The sequence below is a fragment of the Myotis yumanensis genome, unplaced genomic scaffold (assembly GCF_028538775.1).
Source record: "Myotis yumanensis isolate MYYU_CA2020_CCGP unplaced genomic scaffold, mMyoYum1.0.hap1 SCAF_9, whole genome shotgun sequence".
Classification (NCBI taxonomy): domain Eukaryota; kingdom Metazoa; phylum Chordata; class Mammalia; order Chiroptera; family Vespertilionidae; genus Myotis; species Myotis yumanensis.
The window spans coordinates 24,605,675-24,625,261 of record NW_027223760.1 but is presented as its reverse complement, the minus strand read 5'-3'; the positions used below and the strand labels follow the sequence as shown (position 1 = coordinate 24,625,261).

At 36.2% G+C, this 19,587-nt stretch overlaps 1 protein-coding gene across 7 annotated transcripts in view; it reads right to left on the bottom strand.

The window, feature by feature from the left end:
• The window catches only part of MKLN1 (muskelin 1), a 323,342-nt gene that overhangs the window by 56,652 nt on the left and 247,103 nt on the right, over positions 1 to 19,587 (bottom strand). For all 7 annotated transcript variants that reach the window (XM_070423908.1, XM_070423911.1, XM_070423907.1 and 4 more), the window contains 2 exons: positions 15,620 to 15,732; positions 4,462 to 4,674 (listed from right to left, as the gene is read on the bottom strand). In XM_070423908.1, the coding sequence (XP_070280009.1) occupies positions 4,462 to 4,674; positions 15,620 to 15,732 (326 nt within the window). The remainder of the gene's footprint in view (positions 1 to 4,461; positions 4,675 to 15,619; positions 15,733 to 19,587) is intronic.

The following is a 19,587-nucleotide window of genomic DNA, read 5'->3' as shown; positions in this document are numbered from 1 at the left end:
AACTTTTCTCTCATAATTTCAGTTCATTCATTTAGTAACCATTTTGAGGTGAGTGTGTCCATTCTGCTTTTCAAATAATTTGCTGAGATTTAAAAAAACCTTTAATTTGTAACTTTTCTAGATGTCTTTTATGAATGCAATAGTTGCCTGAATTGCTCTAAAAATACCACTTAAACTTGCCCTCGCCGAAACTGGTTTGGCTCAGTGGATAGAGCGTCGGCCTGGGTACTGAGGGGTCCCGGGTTCGATTCCGGTCGGGGGCATGTACCTGGGTTGCAGGCACATTCCGGGTGGGGGATGTGCAGGAGGCAGCTGATCGATGTCATCCATGTTTCTGACTCTATCTCTCTCCCTTCCTCTCTGTAAAAAATCAATAAAATATATTTAAAAAAAAAAAAACTTGCCCTAAAGGCTTCTTTAGTTTATACTATTGTTTTTCTTTGTTAATTCTTAATTTGCTGACTTCAGCACCCATCTTATGGTATTAATTACATTAAAATATATGGATTTTTCTTGGTTGTTCTAGTCCTCTTTATATCTGAGAATCACTAGTCATTTGCCTGCTACATATACACTAGCCGGCCTAAAGGGACTGGGTGGGGAGAAATGAGATGTGATACTGTGAAGGGTTCCACAGCTGCTCTTCAGCTGCCCTTGGGAGTATTGCTCTACCTTTCCAGCTCCAATGCCCACAATCAACACTTGACCTATGGACAATATCACAGTTAAGTGCTACTCAAACTGAAGAATGCTTTGCTGTTCAGTCCCCCACTGATCATCTAATGTTTGCCGCAGCTCTATAAACTTTGTGGCTGCAATCTTACAGGCTCTAGTTTCTTCTGGTTGGATCTGGTCCTATCTGCTTTCTACCTTAAAAGAATTCTCCCCCGCTTCGCGCCCCCCGCCTCCCCCAAATATTTTTAAGTTCCCAAAGGACATTCTTTTTTGTTATCAATGCTATTATTAATGTATTCTATTGTCATTTCATAGGATATGGACAGGAGAACAGTAAAAGTATGTGTTCAGCCTGCCAATGATCCACACTGACCCAAGGAGAATGTCAATGAGCTGAGATCTCCAATCCTTGACTAAAGTTTCTCCTGCCAATTCTTGGCTAGCTCATATTCCTTTTTCTAGTAATTCCTTCAAAAGGTGGTCATACTTGATCGACAGTTTCTCTAGATATAAAATTCTTGACTCACATTGTCTTTTCCTACCTTCTGGATGTTGCTCTAATGTTTCCTGAATGTAGCTGTAGAGAAATCTGATACCAGTCTCATTTTATTCCTCTTATAGGGTGACTTGATCATTTTGCCTAGTTTCCCCCTAAAATGGCTTCTTTATATTTGAAATGCACTGTTACTAACATATGTCTTAGAATTGAATGCATAGGACAACATTTTTCCTTTCTGATTATAACACACCCTTTTGAAATGTGAAATAGTCTTCTTTGTTCAGGAAAGTCTTCTTGAATTTTATTATAAATATTTGTTTTTCCATTATTTTGGTTTCTGTAGTTAACGTCTCCAATTATATGTATGTTGGCTTATTTTGCCTGTCTTCTCTATCTATAATTTTCTGACTAATTCTTTTCTCAATCTTTATTTCTATATTACCTGCTCTTCTTATTTCTATACTATATAACCCTTACCTATTCTTCATTATGCTCTATGTAGATTAGTTTTCATTTCTGAAAATGCTACTATGTTTTCTTCAGTTTCTTTCCTGAATTTTACCAGGTCTCATTTCACCTGCTCCTCTTATTTGGTCATCTCATCTGCACAACTGAATTTATGCTTTGTAGTTTTCTTCAAAGTTTCAAGCTTCATTAAATCATTTATCTGTTCGGATACTGATATATAAATTTCATCTGCTATTGTGTGAAGGAAAGTTTTGCTGGTCTTCTTTTTATTAATTTTCTTTAGAGTACCTCTCTAAAAATTCTGTGTTTTAAACTTTTTAAATGTTCATATTTAAATTTGTTGAATTTCCCTGGGCCAGGTAACAGAAGGTTCCTATGAAAGGGTAATGTTCTTGCTCAAGGACTCCCTCTTCTGTTGCTACTGAATTAAATGGCTTCTTCAAAATGTAGTCCATCTGTGAAGCCTTGTCTTTCTTAAACTCTATGAACCCTCATCTGTATGTGTGTGTGTGTGTGTGTGTGTGTGTGTGTGTGTGTGTGTGGTGGTGGGGGGGAGGGGGGGGAGAGACTGTTTCTATCTCAAGACTTAAGGTCCTCCAGTTCCTTCACTAGATATTGCAAAAGGAGCACTGTTCACACTTGTCACGTTGTTTCCCATACTTTTAGAAGATGGTGCTTTCTGACATCTCCCCTTCTGGGCCATTCTGGGTGCTTTGCACATGTTATCTCACTAACTCCCCCAGAGGCTGCCCTGCTAAGATGTACCTCTGCTAGGCTCCCTCTACATTCCCAGTTCTCCCCTGTTACATTACTGTCAGCTTTAATACAGGTTCTGAATATTTCAGTTATTTTTGGCTAAACTTACAAGAAATTGGGAGCTGTGGGTTTTCTTTGGCTCCTGGTTTTGCTGAATATGTGACTTGTGTTTGTTTTTTTAATCTTTTTTTTTTTTTTTGGTTTGGCTCTCATTGTTCCTGAAAATCACACAAAGCAACAACATCGAAAGCTTCAGAACTAAGCTGCCACTATGTTCTTAATAAATTCAAAGCTTTAAATTTATTAACTGTTAAATTCAAAATTGCAAAGTAACTTTTTAAAGCATTTTCATGCCTCTAGCTTTCTCACATTCTAGAGCGTTAAGTGTCAAATCTTAAAGTGTCATGAACAGCCCTAAGTAATTTTAAAGTTCCAACTTATAGCTTTATTTACATGAAACAAAATAGAAACTAGAGGCTTATACAGATTACAAAAGGTCACAGAGCTCGTTATTAGCCTAATTAGCACTGAAATCCTCGTTTCTTCACACCTAGTGTTCTGTTATAACATCGAATCAGTTGAAAACCAAACATTTAACAGAACCTAGCTTCCAAGGAACATTTTATTTTATCAAAGTCAAGAGAATCAAAGACCATACATAAGGACAATATATTTGTACTTAGACTATCCCTAAGCTATTCTTTTTTCAACTTGTAAAAATAAAGACATAAACATCTTTTGTAAAAGAAATTTGTAACCAGTTGAAAGCAAGAAAATAAATAGTTTCCCTCCAAATGTTATCTGTTGATGTTTTGTTTTTAAAAGATCAGAACCAGCCAAACTTTTTTTGGAGCTCTTATTTTCCACATGAAAACACTGAAGATGTCACAGGGAAGTGCAAAGCTTTGCAAAGCTCAGTTATGTAGAGCCAGCAGAAGTTCCAAATTCAATCTGGGGAATACTTGAGGACTAATGTTTTTGATTTTCCACCCACCACTTACTTGATAGGCATATAACCCACTCCTCTTTTCCTTACCATTCTCCTATAACAACTAATTGTTAATATAAATATAGGATAAGAATACTTTTAAAGTAAGTAATTAACAAAAATATGTAATAAACAATAAATAAAGACTTGGTTTTAACTCATATAAGATAGGAGATAAGCTAGGTTTAAACTAGATTAGATCATAATTATAGCACCATCTCCTATTTCTCACGTACTAGACAATGCTATGTTCATCATTATAGTGTTAAAGATTTTTTGAAAGTTTTCTCTCCCCCACACTCCAAAAAAATCTTTGGACATGGTTTGAATCAAATAAAACTGCCTACAGAATTCAAAGTGGTTACTGTTTTGTTTGAGGTACTGAACTATACTGAACTGACTGACATGGAGTACATATTCAAATATAGAAAAAAATGATAATGACACTGATGGAGATGATGAGACTTACATGCATATTAATATATTAATATTAAAATGGCTTACAATATTGCTATGTGTAGTCTTGTCTACAACATCATTGTATGATTTTTTATTGGTGCTGATTTTAAATTTCATCTAGCTTATGTCAAATTTCTATCTGTTTTATAATGTTTGTGATTATATGAAAAGGTAAATATATTTCACACAAATTGGAAGAAAATATCTAGATTTCAAATTCCTGAATTCATTATAAGTAATTTAAAATTTCTTCCAGGAATGTAGAATAAGAAGTTTTAAAAGGGAAAACTGTTATTGTTATTATTCCTAGATATTTTTTATACAACTAAATTTGTTTTTCCTAATATGTACTGCTCCATCTACTATCTAAAGTTTTTATAAATTAACATTTGTGTTCTGAGATCTTAGTATTTTTCCTGCCCTATATAAGAGAAAAAAATTTTAAAGGATAACTTTACAACTACTGGCACAAGTTATTTTTATTTTCTGTCATAGGTATTTGAAATAGAAATCTAAGAGATAATTTAGATTATTAAGCATAACATGTGACATAAACGCTAACAGAAAGTTACCAAGCACTAATTAATTCTACCATATATTTATCTGTGCACCAAACCTGATGATCAAACACCAATTTCGGCCCTCCATCAGCAGCAGTATCCTCACTGAGTAACATCCATGTGTTAGTGTCAATGTCATAACGATAAAAGTCACTTTTCAGAGATTTGCTGTTCCTCACAGAGGAATCCAAATAACGGCCCAATGTGTAGATTTGCCTTCGTTGAATGTCAATGCACATTTTATGACATGATCTGGCACTGGGACCATTCTATAGAGAGAGAAAAAAAAGGAAGAAATTAAAAGAATAACAAAATAAAATTAAATGCCTCTTTTTGTTGACTTTCATTACAAGCTTTGTTCAGAAACTCATAGCAAGTCAGCTAATATAAGTCCAACACTAGGCTTAAATCTCTCAAGAAAAGCAAAAGAAGTAGTAGGAGATAAAAATCTTTCCTTAGAAATGCTTAATATCCACTAGGAAAGATGAGATGATCTACTCTGTACCCTATGGCATTCTGTTCATAACACTTATATGGCTTCTATTACATACTCCATTGCATTTTAGTCATTTGTGCACAGTTTAATTCTCTATTATATGTTGATCTACTTAAAGACACATTTAGTCCTTTAAAATATTTCTCATCAGAATTTCTCACCAGAATCTAGCATAGATAGGCATTCCAAGAATATCTAGAATCACTGAATTTCATAACTAAAAGGACATTTTATAAAATCTCTAGTTTAATGATCCCCTTTAAAGACAGGAACTAAAAGCCAAAAGATAAGAGGCATCCTCCTGAAAGCTAGTACACTAGTGACTTTTTCATCTACCCTTTATATTATATAAAAGTGACTTTCCTGACTGAATAAATAACACAACTAGGGGGAAAAAGGAAGAACAGTATATTACAAAAAAAAAAATCAATTAGTTGAGATAATTTGTATCACAGGACTGAATAAAAGGTAAAAATTATTATAGTACAAACTAAAAGTAGAGTTCATGAGGCGAAAAAAAAAAAACACCTTCAATTGGGCAGGACTGAATTAGTTAAAAGATGGAAAAGAAACCAGAACTAATATTTATTAAATATCTCCTAAATTCTGTCTATATTATTACTATGTGTGTGTGTATATTTCATTTAATCTACATAACAACTCTATAAAGAAATATCATCATTTCATAGAGTCTAAGTAATTTGTCCACGGTCACAAAACTAGAAAGTAAGATAGAGAATCTAAGCCCCAGGACAACCAAAGTAAAAACTATGTTCTTTCCACTATTCCAGATTTTTTTTTTCCAGAAGAGAAACAAAAGCAAAAATACACTTACTACAATGTGTATGGTTATGACTGAGATGAAGAATTCCTGCTGCAGAAACAAAAGAGTTGAAGTATAAGGCAGAAATAAGAAGCTTGGTGAATGTGACTGACAGAGGAGACTAGATAAAATCTTGTAAGCAATAAATAACTATTGTAAGTTTCTAGAGCAGGAAATAAAATAAATAAGTGGTACTATAGGAAGAGTAATCTAGCATTATTTAGATTACTTGAAGTAATAAAGGTATTCAGCATAAAGAAAAGTTTGACATTAATGTTATTAACCCATATATTAAGTTTATTTAAATCTGCATTTTAGCCTGGCTGGTGTTGGTCAGTGGTTGAATGTCGACCTATGAACCAGGAGCTCACGGTTCAATTCCCAGTCAGGGCACATACCCAGGTTGTAGGCCCGATCCCCAGTGTAGGGCGTGCAGGAGGCAGCCCATCAATGATTCTCTCTCATCTCTCTCTCTCACCCTCTCCCTTCCTCTCTGAAATCAATAAAAATATACTTAAATAAATCAATCTGCATTTTATTATTCATACTAATTATTATCCTAAAACTTATATTTAAAGATTTTTATCGAGAAAAATCTTCAATAGATAAGGTGAAAAGTTTTGAGAAAGAATTTCTTGTATAATGAAATAATCTCAAAAACAAAGATGGGGTAATATATAACGAATAAATCAATGCCATACTTCCTAGAATGTGAAATTTTATTAATAGAGTAACAACTTCTTGCTTCATCTTAATTAGCAAGAATGCTATTAAAATGTTGAGCAATTATAACCTAAGTTTAAAAAAAATAAGATAATAGGAATAAACAGAATAGGAAACAGAAAAAACCAACAAACTTGGTTCTTTGAAAGATTAATAGAATTATAAACCATTTGAAGACTAATTTTTTAAAAAGGAAAATACAAATTGCCAATATTATAAATGAAAACAGAAATATCACTACAAGTTCACTACAAATTAAAAAGAAATAAGGGCCTAATATAAAAAACAAGTAAAATCTGACAAAGTAGATAAAATAGACATAGTCCTTGAAAATTACTTACCAAAATTGACACAGGATAAAAGAAAAAAATCTGAAATCATTATGTCTATTGAAAAACTGCATTTATAATTTAAAGTCTTCCTACAAAGAGCACTAGTCCTATATATTTACACTGGTAAATTTTATCAAACACTTTAAGAAAAAATAATACCAAATTTACACAAAATTTTTCAGAAAAGGAAAAATAACCTCCATTTTAAATCTGTACTGTATTCCATTCCTAATTTACTTTATGAGGACAATATAACACTGAAACCAAGTAACAATATTACAAAGGAGGAGGAGGAGAAATAATATACAGGCAGTTAGTACAGAGACACAAAACTAATTTTTAACAAAATATTATCAAACAGAATGCAGCAAGACATAAAAAAGATATTTTGTAACTAAAGGGTTTATATCAGAAATGCAAAGTTGATTTTATATTTGAAAAGCAATCAAATTAATTCATCACATTAACGGAATTAAAGGGAAAAACATGATTGTATCAATACATATAGAAAAAGCATTTTTTCTCAGCATATTCATGAGGAAAAACTCACAGCAAACTAGGAATAGAAACTTCCTTAATCTAATAAGTAATGTATAAAAATCCAGAATCTAATTTTCACTTAATGGTGAAATACAGATCCTGCTAGGATCTGAAACAAGATAAAGATATCTAGCCTCACCTCTTCTATTGAACATTATACTGGAAATCCAAGTCAGTGCAATAAGCCATTAGTTTAAAAAACAAAATAGAAAGTTATGATAGAAAAAGAGAATGGAAAGAAGGTAAAACGATTCCTATTCATAGATGACATGACTATTTGATGAAAACAGCCAAAGAAATCAACAAAGAAACTTAGAAGTGGATTTAGAAAAGTAAGATATACAAAGGCAAAGTTAAAAAAAAACCAAAAAACTATTTACTTCTCTATATTAGCAGCTTGTTTGCTAATAAAAAATTTTGAAGTTCCATTTAAAATAGCATGAAAAATCAAAATATACTGGGATCAATTTAATAAAAAAAATATCCAAGACCTCTAACATGAAAATTCTAAGAATGCTGAGATATTAGAGAAAATTGAAATAAATGGAGATTTAACTATGTTCATAGATTCCAAGACTATTAATAAGACAGCAATTCTCTCCAAATTGCTTTATAGATTCATTACATTCCCAATAATCCCAACAGTTTTAAAAATGGACACTATTCTAAAATTTATATGCAAATGTAAAGGACCTAGAAGAATCTGAATAATTTTTAAAAAAGAATAAAGAGGTCCTACATTACCTGGCCTTAAGGAGTACCATATTGGTTTATGAACAGACCAAAAGATAATGGAGCAAAATAGAGTGTCCAAAAAGAGACATATACTTATATGGCCAACTGATTTTGACGAAGATCAATGGGGAAGAAGATAGGGAACAACAACAACTCTCAAACATTTTTGGCAAGAATATAAAATGGTACAACTACTTTGGGAAAGCTTCAACAGTTTCATCAATGGATGCTAAAATGAGTAACAGGATATTTTCATAATCTCAAAATTTATTAATTAATTATAGAATGGAAACATCCGGAGGGCACCTTCCTTGACCAACTGATCAAAGCTAATATCAGACAAATCTCTTGATAAAATACACTAAGGAAGACCAAATGTCATCTACACGGTATTCCTGCTAAAGATGTCTAACCTACATGCAATCTTAAGAAAACAGACAAACCCAATTGAGGGTCACTCTACAAAATAACTTCTTTGCATTCCAAAAATGTCAAGGTCAAGAAAAGGTTAAGGAATTATTCCAGACTGAAGGTGACTAAAGAAACATGACACTGAAATGCAATGCATGATTATGAACTGAGTTCTAGGTCAGGGATAGGGGTTGGGCTGACAGTGGGACACCTATAGAGGACATTACTAAAGAAATTATTGGGATGATTGTCTACCTCTGAATAGGGATTGTGGATTAAATTAAAGCAGCTATTCTCAGTGCAGTCTGAAGTCTTAAAAACACTTCAGGGAGTCCACAAAATCAATGTTATTTTCATAATACTAAGATAAAATTTATCTTTTCACTCTTATTCTCTTATGAATGTAGGTGAAGTTTTTCAGAGGCTACATGACTTTTGATATAGCAATATATTGAATGCAGAAGTGGATATGAATCCAGCTGCCTTCTATTAAGCCAAACACTAAAGAGATTTAGAAAACTATAAAACAATGCTTCTCGATGCATAATGGTTATCTCAAGAAAAAGCACCTATGTGATTGAGATGCAAGCTGACTTAGCTGCTTTCCCATGTAACACTGTATTTATTGGAAAGAAAACTAACAACCCAAGTATTGTTATTCAGACATTATGATATGGCTGACATTAAAAATAAATAAATAAAGTATGTCATTTTGAAGGAAAATAACTCACAAAATTAGTTGCCAGTGATAAAATGCACATTTTTAAATTGAGCAAAAATTAAAAATTTTGAAAACTCCTACCCACCAATGTGATCTTAACACTTCCTCACTATTCTAAAGACTTTTCTAATGACTTGATAGTGATATTAACAAATGTATCATTTTTGGATATCCTATATATTAAAAGCCTAATATGCTAAGTGTCTGTTCAACCAATCAAAGTGTAATATGCTAATGATATGCTAAGACCGCTCAACTGCTTGCTATGACGTGCACTGACCACAATGGGACAGTCAACTGATTGACCAGTCACTATGACATGCACTGACCACCAAGGGGCAGACAGTCAACCAGTCGACCAGTCGCTATGATGTGCACTCACCACCAGCGGGTAGACGCTCCAACCGGTAGGTTAGCTTGTTGCTGGGGTCTGGCCGATCTGTACTTAGCGACACAGGCCGGACACACCCTGGAGCCCTCCTGCGTCCCTCCCCAGCCCTGATCGTGCACCGGTGAGGTCCCTCAGCCTGGCCTGAGCCCTCTCACAATCCGCCTCGAGGGATGTCACAGATCTGGTTTTGGCCTGATCCCACAGGTCAGGCTGAGGGACCCCACCGGTGCACGAGTTTGTGCACCGGGCCTCTAGTTGTATAATAAAATGTCAACAATTGGAAGATATGTATAACTCAGGGAACCAATATTTTTCAAACACATGAGTAAAAAGCACCATGGATAAAAGGTCTATTCAAAGAGCAAGATAAATCAATGTAGCAGAAAATGAAATGTTAATTGATATGGCTTCAGAGTCTATAATGCAATTACCTTTAAGAAACAACCACTTGTTAATTTGGGATGAGATAAAAAAGGGTCATGTGCAATTATCTCAAAAGGCTATTAAAATACTACTCTCCTCTCCAAAAACATATCTATGTGAAATCCAATTTTCTTCATATATTCCACACAAAACACTATGTCATAGAGACTAAGTACAGCAGCACATATGAGAATCTGGCTGTCTTACACTAGGTAATACATTAAAGAGATTTATTAATATGCAAAACTAAACAAAAATATCTTGAACCTATAAAAACTTACTTGCATATCAATTTGCACATTTAAAATAATTATTCTTTTTAAAAGCTGGGCCATCCCATTCTTTCAATCTCTTAAATATTATTAGGTACATATTTAAGTAAATTAAATTAATTTTGCTTTTTAATTGTATATCATACTTTGAAAACACATGCCCTGGGGTATCATCAAACAATAACGTTGTACACACTGGTATAGAAAATAAAAATAGGTAATGAAATATTAACTTCAATTTTGGAAGGAATAAGTATTTATGCTAGAGCCATATATTACCATTCAATTCACAGATCAACCAAAGTTGTTTTGGTGTCTACAAGAAAGCAATGAACTATAATAAATCCAAACTCCAGCACTAGGTCACCACTTACTAGTAAATCTATTGACTTCAAAATAACAGAAACAGTAGTCTTGTCAAAATAATCTATTTTTCCAGTGTATGTTTTAAATAATTATAAATTGCATTCTAAATATTATTTGTAACATATAAATGGTATAAAAATAATAACCACGCCCAGCTTCAAAAATAAAAAATATTACCTTTGAAATCCTGTGTAAACCAACTCCTTGTCCTGCCAAACAGTCACTCTCCTGAATTTTGTATTTATCATTTCCTTTCTTTTCACCAGTATTAACTTTTCATTTAATTAATATTACCTAATTACTCACTAAAGAGTAAGTATATGATTTATGCCTTAAGGAATTCAGAGTCTGGGTAGGAACACAGGAATGCAAACAATCATTAAAATAACCCATTCAAAGAATATAAGGCATTAAATGAGCACATAAAGAAGAAAAAAAAAAAGCTGTTAATTCTGCATGGAGAAGACACGAACAATACACAGAGGAAGGTAAAAGCAGGGTGCATGGGAGGACAACCCTCTGTTAATTCCAAACAGAAAAAAAAACTATTGCCAAAGGACACAGATGAGAAAGTCGAATAATTCCAGAAACTATAGGTATGGCTAGCACACTAAGTCAGGAGATGAGGCTAGAAATGGTGACCAAATCCTGGTGAGAAATTTGAAGTTTTTACCCTAAGCAAAAAATACAAACAAAAGCGAGGTAGATAAATTGCTTTATCATTCTGATTATTGTTGTTGTTATTCCAACTTCCCTGTATCTATACCCTTTGATAGTACCCCTCACCTCACAGTGACTCTGGACTTGGTCACATGACTTTCTTTGGCCAATGGGACAACAGTAAATTTGGTGGCATATTCACGTCCACCTCATTCCTCTTGCAGACCTACCCCAGACATGAGAACAAGTCCCCAGCTAGCCAATAGGAAGGTAAGCAATTACTTAGAACAGAGCCAAATAGTCCCAGCTGAAGCTATCCCGCACTAGCTGACAGCCAGCTAAGTCCCAACACATTAGTGAGCCCAGCCAAAACCAAAAGAATGACCCAGCCAATCTTTAAACTTTTGAGTAAAATAATGCTTATTATTATTTGCCACTGAAGTTTTGTAAAGTTCAAAATGAAATAGAATGTAATAGATAACTGAAATGGATTGAAGCTAACCATGGGGTTTGAGCAGTGTCACATAGCCCAATATGTTTTCTAAAGACTGTGCTAATAAATGGAAAATAGATCTGGAGTCAACAATAGAGGTAAAAATTTTAAGAAAGAAAGTATAAAGTTGGAATTAATACCAAGAAGACAGAGAGGAAAAGACATGTGAAATGTAATACTGAGTGATAGAACTACTAGAATTTAGGCATTAATTAGATGCACTCTATGAAAAAGAAGGAGATTTTCTGAATAAATTCCAGATTTATTGCAAGAGTAATGACAAATGCAATCAACCTGCATTTAAAATAGTTGAAGATAAAAATCTTAGAAGAAACCATAGGCAGCAAAATCTCAGACATCTCTCGTAGCAATATGTTTACTGATACATCTCCTACTGCAAGGGAAACTAAGGAGAAAATAAACAAATGGGATTCCACCAAAATAAAAAGCTTCTGCAAAGCAAAAGAAGCCATCAACAAAATGAAAAGGGAGTCCACTGCATGGGAGCACATATTTGCCAATGATACATCTGATATGAGGTTAATTTCCAAAATATATAAGGAACTCATACAACTTAAGGAAGACAAACAACCCAATTGAAAAATGGGCAAAGGACCTAAATAGACACTTCTTTAAAGTAGACATACAGAAGGCCAAGAGACATGGAAAAATGCTCAAAGTCACTAATAATCTGAGAGATATGTATTAAAACAGCAATGAGGTATCTACCTAACACTTGTCAGAATGGCTATCATCAACAAATCAACAAATGACAAGTGCTGGCGAGGATGTGGAGAGAAGGGAACCCTAATATACTGTTTGTGGGAATGCAGACTGGTGCAGCCGCTGTGGAAAAGAGTATGGAGTTTTCTCAAAAAATTAAAAATCGAACTCCCATTTGACCCAGTGATCTCACTTCTGGGAATATATCCTAAGAAACACAAAACACCAATCAGAAAGAATATATGCATCCCTATGTTCATAGCAGCGCAATTTATAATACCTAAGATCTGGAAATAGCCAAAGTGCCTATCAGTAGATGAGTGGATAATAAAGCTGTGGTACATTTCACCATGGAATACTGTGCAGCTGTAAAAAAAAAAAAAAAAGGCTCTCTTACCCATTAAGGCAGCATGGAGTGACCTGGAGAATATTATGCTAAGCGAAATAAGCCAGTCAGAGAAAGATAAGTATCACATGATCTCACTCATATGTGGAATCTAATGAACAAAATAAAGTGATGAACAAAATAGATCCAGAGACATAGAAGCATAGAACAGACTGATGAATCTCAGAAGGAAGTGGGGGTGAGGAGGGGGAAGAGATTAACCAGAGAACTTATATGCATATACTAGAAGCTCGGTGCACGAAATCCGTGCATGGGTAGGATCCCTAGGCCTGGCTGGTGATCAGGACCTATCTGTGGGACGACTGGTTGGGCGATTGGGGGGAGGGGGGGTCGCTGGCACCACCATGGGGCCTGCGGGCAGCTCCTGGGTTGAGCGTCTGCCCCCTGATGGTCAGTGAGCAGCATATCGACCAGTCATTCTGCTGTTCAGTCGATTTGCATATTAGGTTTTATTATATACGATATTCATAGCCCACGATCACAGACAATAGTGTGGTAAAGGCCTGGGAGGGGCAGTTGTGGAATGGAGGGGATTTTGGGGTGGGGTGAGAAGAGGGACATCTTTAATACTTTCAACAATAAAGATAAATTTAAAATAATAAAATAGGGGACTCTTTCCCCCTCCCCACTTGGGAGTCTGTGCTGTGAGATTCTTTCCCTTTCTCCACGTGGGAATCTGTACTTGTACTTCAATAAATTTCCACCTTTGCTGTACCAAAAAAATAAAAATAAATAATAAAATAGTTGATGAGAAGAAAGGTATTTTTTTAGGTGTCTTTATTTTTGTTGAGGATAGAAATATCATTTCAGAAAATGGTACTTTAATATTGAAAACAAAGGCCATTTTTATATACTTTTACAGAGATAATAAATACAAATCGGAATTTTAAAACACCTTTGGAAAGAATGATTAATTAAATTATTAACCCAGGGAACACATGAGTACGCAAGAATCCAGTGTCCTAGGATTAAAGACACAGTATTCGATCTTTTTGAAATGGCCTTCTTACATGAAAATCAGTGGGTTTTAAATTAGGTCTTTTTCTCCCACTTTTCACTTGCAGCTCCTACTGTTTTGTTACAGTTTATTTTTAACCTCATAATCTGAAACATCTTAGACATAGGGTACAATAAAAAGTTCTGTAAAGATTTGAGCCCAGCAAGCCTGGTTCAGTGGTTGAGCATTGATCCCTGATCCAAGAGATCACCAGATAGATTCCTGGTTAGGGCACATGCCAGGGTTGTGGGCTCTATCCCCAGTAGGGGACATGCAGAAGGCAGCAGATAGATGTTTCTCTCTCATCGATGCTCCTATTTCTCTATCCCTCTCTTTTTCCCTCTTTCTAAAATAAATAAAAACATTAAAAAAAAAGATTTGGGGAAAAATGAATTAACTTTTGCTTTATACCAGCATATAATTATGTACTTATTTAATTCAAAGCCATAAATCAAGCCATCTTATTCACTACTGAAATGCTTGGTGGATACATATATCAGCAGGCACAAATATATACATGCAATTTTAGGTAAAAATAAAATGTTTCATTAGTAAAACTGATAGTTGTTAAATAGTAATGGGCCAAAATAGTGAGATAATGAAGCCATCCAAAGCACAATTTTCCAGAACTCAAAATAAGATGAATGCTTGAAATAAGAGTAGAGGTGACAGGAACATGAAAAATCAAGATAGTTACATAGTTACATTCCCAGGAAAGTAGTAAAAACTAAATGATCTATCATATATAATAATCCTATATAATAAAAGCCTAGGTGGTGTCACACTTTTGCACGACGCCCTCACATAATATTGTCACAAGATGGCTGCCACAAGATGGCCACGCGCACAGCGGAGGAGGGCACGGTGGCCGCTCCGCGCCATGAGGCCTGGGAGCCCTGCAGCTCTGCGCGGCACAGAGGAGGCCAGTCCTGGCGGAAGAGGCAGGTTGCGGCAGAGGAGGGCAGTTGTGGGTGATCGGGCCAGCAGGGGAGGGCAGTTGGGGGCGATCAGGCTGGCAGACAGAAGCGGTTAGGGGCAATCAGGCAGGCAGGTAGGCGAGCGGTTAGGAGCCAGCAGTCCTGGATTGTGAGAGGGATGTCCCAGATTGGAGAGAGTGCAGGCCGGGTTGAGGGACAACCCCGCCACCCCCAATCCCTGTGCACGAATTTTGTGCACCAGACCTCTAGTATATATACACAAAAGCCTAAGCGACCAAAGGACCAAATGACTGGTAGCTATGACACACAATGACCACCAGGGGGCACATGTTCAACATAGGAGCTGCCCACTGGTGGTCAGTGTGCTCCCACAGCCAACCTGCCATGGCTGGCCAACCTCCCACGGTCCCTCCCCCCAGCTGGTCAATGTCCTGCAGTCCCTCCCCCCAGACTGGGCGAGACGGCCTCGATTGCCAGCCAGGCCAAGGGACCCCACCCATGCACGAATTCGTGCACCATGCCTCTAGTATCAGATAACCACTGCTTTTTAATTCTGTAAGACAGATTTGTTCATATACAAGTAGTTGAAGAACCATGTATAGAAGCTGGAATGTAAAAGTACTTAAGCCAAACTTGTTCACCACAAATTCTTCTGCTATCACTGCTGACAGATATTAGAAAAGAATACAAATTATCCAGAAAAAAAGAAGTGTACACCCGCACCCCTACTGCAATACCAATGGATGAAAAGTGTGAGAACTTGCCTCTTTCTCAGTGTCTCTAGAGATACATGTCCACTGGTTCTCCTTCACACTGTACGCCCAGAAGTCAGCAAGATCTTGTGTTCCATCCCAGCCACCAAACAAATAAACGGTCTCTATGAAAATTAGAAAAATATGTGTAAAATGATATATTTAAGGACAAAATATAAGTCTAGGCATTCAGACTTACCCAGTTGTCTCTAAAACCATTTAAAAAGGTACATCTACATAAACATAAAATTTTTAAACTGGTAGCATTCCAAAATATTTCTAGACTAGTGTTTCCTAAACATGAGTATGTGGAAAAGCTGCTGCAGAACCACTATTTTGAGAGATTTATAAAAATACAGACAATGAGGAGGAATTCCCTAAGATTCTGCTTCCATAGGTATTTAGTAGGTAAAAAAGAATCTGTATTTTTAAAGTATCCATGGTGAATCTGATATTTAGCCAGTATAGGAGTTTCTGTGTTAGCCCACAAAAAATTTACATTTACCACCTTCTTAATAATGCAGCTTCAGACTGCAAAGAGAAAAAAGAGAAAGAAAGAAAAATACCAAAGAAATATATAATGTAAAATATAACATAAAGACATCTAGTTATTTCTGGAAAAAAAATCCCATTAAAACTGTTTTCTCTCGAATGTTAACACCCAAAACAATAATTAGCCGGAAGTTAAAGTTAGATATCTTAAGAATAAAGTGATGCATATGGCCTTGGTATTCCCATGGAAAATTGGGGAAATTTTTCCATATATACTGTGGTAGCTTTTAACTCCTCATAAGTGCACCTTTCAGTCATTTGTAGGTATCTTGAGAATTTGGTATCTTCTAACTCTAAAATATCTATTATATCCATAGACTTTATCCCTGTGACAAAACTGATTTCTTGCTCAGTGAAAAATGAAAATCTTTATACATAACAATGTGTATTATCCCATTCTTTTTATATAATAAGAGTGCCTTTCCTTTCTTCAAATACTTCCTCCCCTTTGTAAATAAATGTCTTATGTCTAATGGTTATACAAGCCCAGCAATTATTTTTTATAAATTTAATTAGACATCACAGGAAAACTGTAAAGCCATCTACTCTCTCAACTGACATGCCCTAGTCATATATATGAAGAGACTGCCATCTAAGTTATGCCCACCATAAAGGGATATAATTCAAAGTGCACTTGGAAATATTGTAATACCGTTTAAGAAGTGTCTTGCCATTCATAGAGTTGGGCTCTCTTCTAAGAGGTTTTTGCCATATTGTCATATAATTTCAAACTCTAAGTGAATTTTCTAAGTGAAACATCCCATTCTATGCCCTAAGAATCTTGGGAAATCAAAACAATACTTCTGGATAAGAACAGACCACTGGAACAGGACTGAGTTCTAGTGCTAACTCAGTGAAAGGTCACTTAACCTCACTGGTTATTACTTTTTTTATTTACAAAACTCTCAGTGTTGTGAAGTTCTTCAGATACAAGTTCATGAAAACATTCTGAAGGCTGTCAAGTATGAACAGCATTTCTACCTTTAAAACGCACAGAAATAAAAAATACTTGTGCCTGATTCCATGTCTAACTCAGTACCTGGAACACGTAGGCTCTGTACAAATGTGAACTACTATATCAGAACTACAACAATCCATTCCCATTAGTTAAGTAACATTCTGTTTCTGAAATGGCACACAGTAATGCCCAGATACATAGAATTTTACGGGAAAAAAATTAAAGAATTTTGATCTGGCTTAAAAATTATTTCCCAAGGCCTCACTGTAAAGGCAGTTAAAACCCTGTTAAAACTCTGAAGCCTAGAGAGGGCGGGGGTATATAACTAAAATAGCAATAGCAATTGACCTTTTGTTTTATAGTGTTTCTGGCACCCTCTGGATAAGGTTATCCTGGTTCGTTAACTTTAATAACCCTCCCTCTTGGACTCTGGGTTCTCAATGTTCTTTCTGAAAGCAGGTCTCTTTGTACACATAAATTCTCACAGCAAAGAAAACCCACATTTCCACAACAGCCTCATTGATAGCTGAGCAAAATAAAATCTGGCACAGAGCAAGCATCCCAATGGAATTAATCCAAGATGTCATTCTTGTCCATGAATACTTTGTGGTCCCAGTTGAAGTTTAATAGTAAAATTGAATAAATCAGAGAGAAACAGGACCTTTTGACATACCTGAATGACGCATAACAAAAATTTAATTAAATCATCTAATTATTTAATTCAAATCATTCAGAGATGAGATATTATCTAGAAACAAATGGCAGCAAAAGTATTATTTAATGGATAAATAATATAAGAAACTTTTAAAAAGTATAGAAATAATTGGAGAACTGTAGTGAGAAGTTAAGATAGTAGGAAAAAAAAACATTATTTGCAACAGGATAGTTTGGTTTACTGAATGTCCATTCTCAAGCTTAAAAATTATACAACAATTCATGTACATCCCTGGGACAGTACAATCGTCCTTAAGCAGCAGCCCTCTCTTTTTATTTTTTCTTAAAGGAGAACAGGCTATAGAAGTTATCCATTTCTCCCAGCACTCAGAGGCATGTCTGGTCAATATATTTTTTAATACTAATCTGAATTGGCAAGGTACATTAGAGAATAATTAAAAAAAAAAAAAAGACAAGGGAAGGAACTAAGATGGCAGTTTAGGTAAACACCTATACTCACCGCCTCCCAGAACCACATCAAAATTATAACTAAAATACAGAACCATCATTCAGAACCACCTGAAATCTAGCTGAATGGAAGTCCTACAACTAGAGAAGCAAAGAAGAAAGCACATTGAGACTGGTAGGAGGAGCAGAGACGTAGACTGAGCTAGTCCAATACCCACATGCTGCATTTTTTTAATCGGGAGGGATATATCCAAGGAAGTGAGGGTCCCAGCTGCTCACCAGACCCCCAGCCTAGGGTTCCAGAGTCCCTATAACTTCAGACTATAAAAACCAGCAGGGATTGCGGCTGAGTGACATAAAGGCTGCTGGAGACCCAGGTGTTCCTCTTAAAGGGCCCATGCAAGAGTTTACATGATCTTGCTTCCTCTGAGCTCCAGTACAGGACAGCAGCTTTAGGGGAATCCAGGTACATATGGGGAGAAATTGGACTGTATGGCAGAGGAATAGGAACTTGGGTGCAGCTTTCTCCCACAGGGGTGCTCCCAGGGGTCACTGTTCCTGTGGGACCTCCCCCCATCACAGAGCTGACTAGCAGTCATATCTGAGTTTCCATCAGCTTGGCCCACACTGTTCTCTCCACCCTGGTGATTGCCTGAGACCCCACCCAATCCAATTACAGCCCCAACCAAGTTGTTTGCAACTGCTTTTCCATATATGGTCTGTCCTGGCTCAGGCTTCAGACATTGCTAAAAACTCTTAAACAAGCAGCAGCTGGCATCACCATGCCCCAAACCAATTAATAAAAAGTCCAAGACCCGGCACGAACACCAGGACGCCTTGCTTCATAGCTGGGCCTCACCCAGGCACTTCTAAGCCCAATACAAGTAGTAGCCATCTGCAGATGTCACTGTAGTTCCTGCTAGTGGCCTTAGGCAGTGCCTGACTTTGCACCTCCTGGGAGGCCTCAGAGTCAGTGCACCCGATGGACAGCTTCAGACCATACCATATTACAACTCTATGCATCCACAAGCAACAGGGGCAGACTCAGTGAGCACCAAAGCCCAAATGAAGCAAGTCCTGCTCCAAGGCGTGTCTCCTGCACAGCAAGCAGCTCTTTTATTGTAGACACAGCTGGTCCTCACAGCCAATTCCTCCTAGCGACACCAATGGCAATCAAGTCTCAACTACAAGACTGTACACACAGCCCACACAGGGGCACACCTAGAGTGCCCAGCTCAGGTGACTCGGGAGACTGAGCCACTGGGCCTTACAGAACCCCTAATACAAACGCCACTCTACCAATTCCAGGAGACATAACAGCTCTACCTAATACATAGAAATAAACACA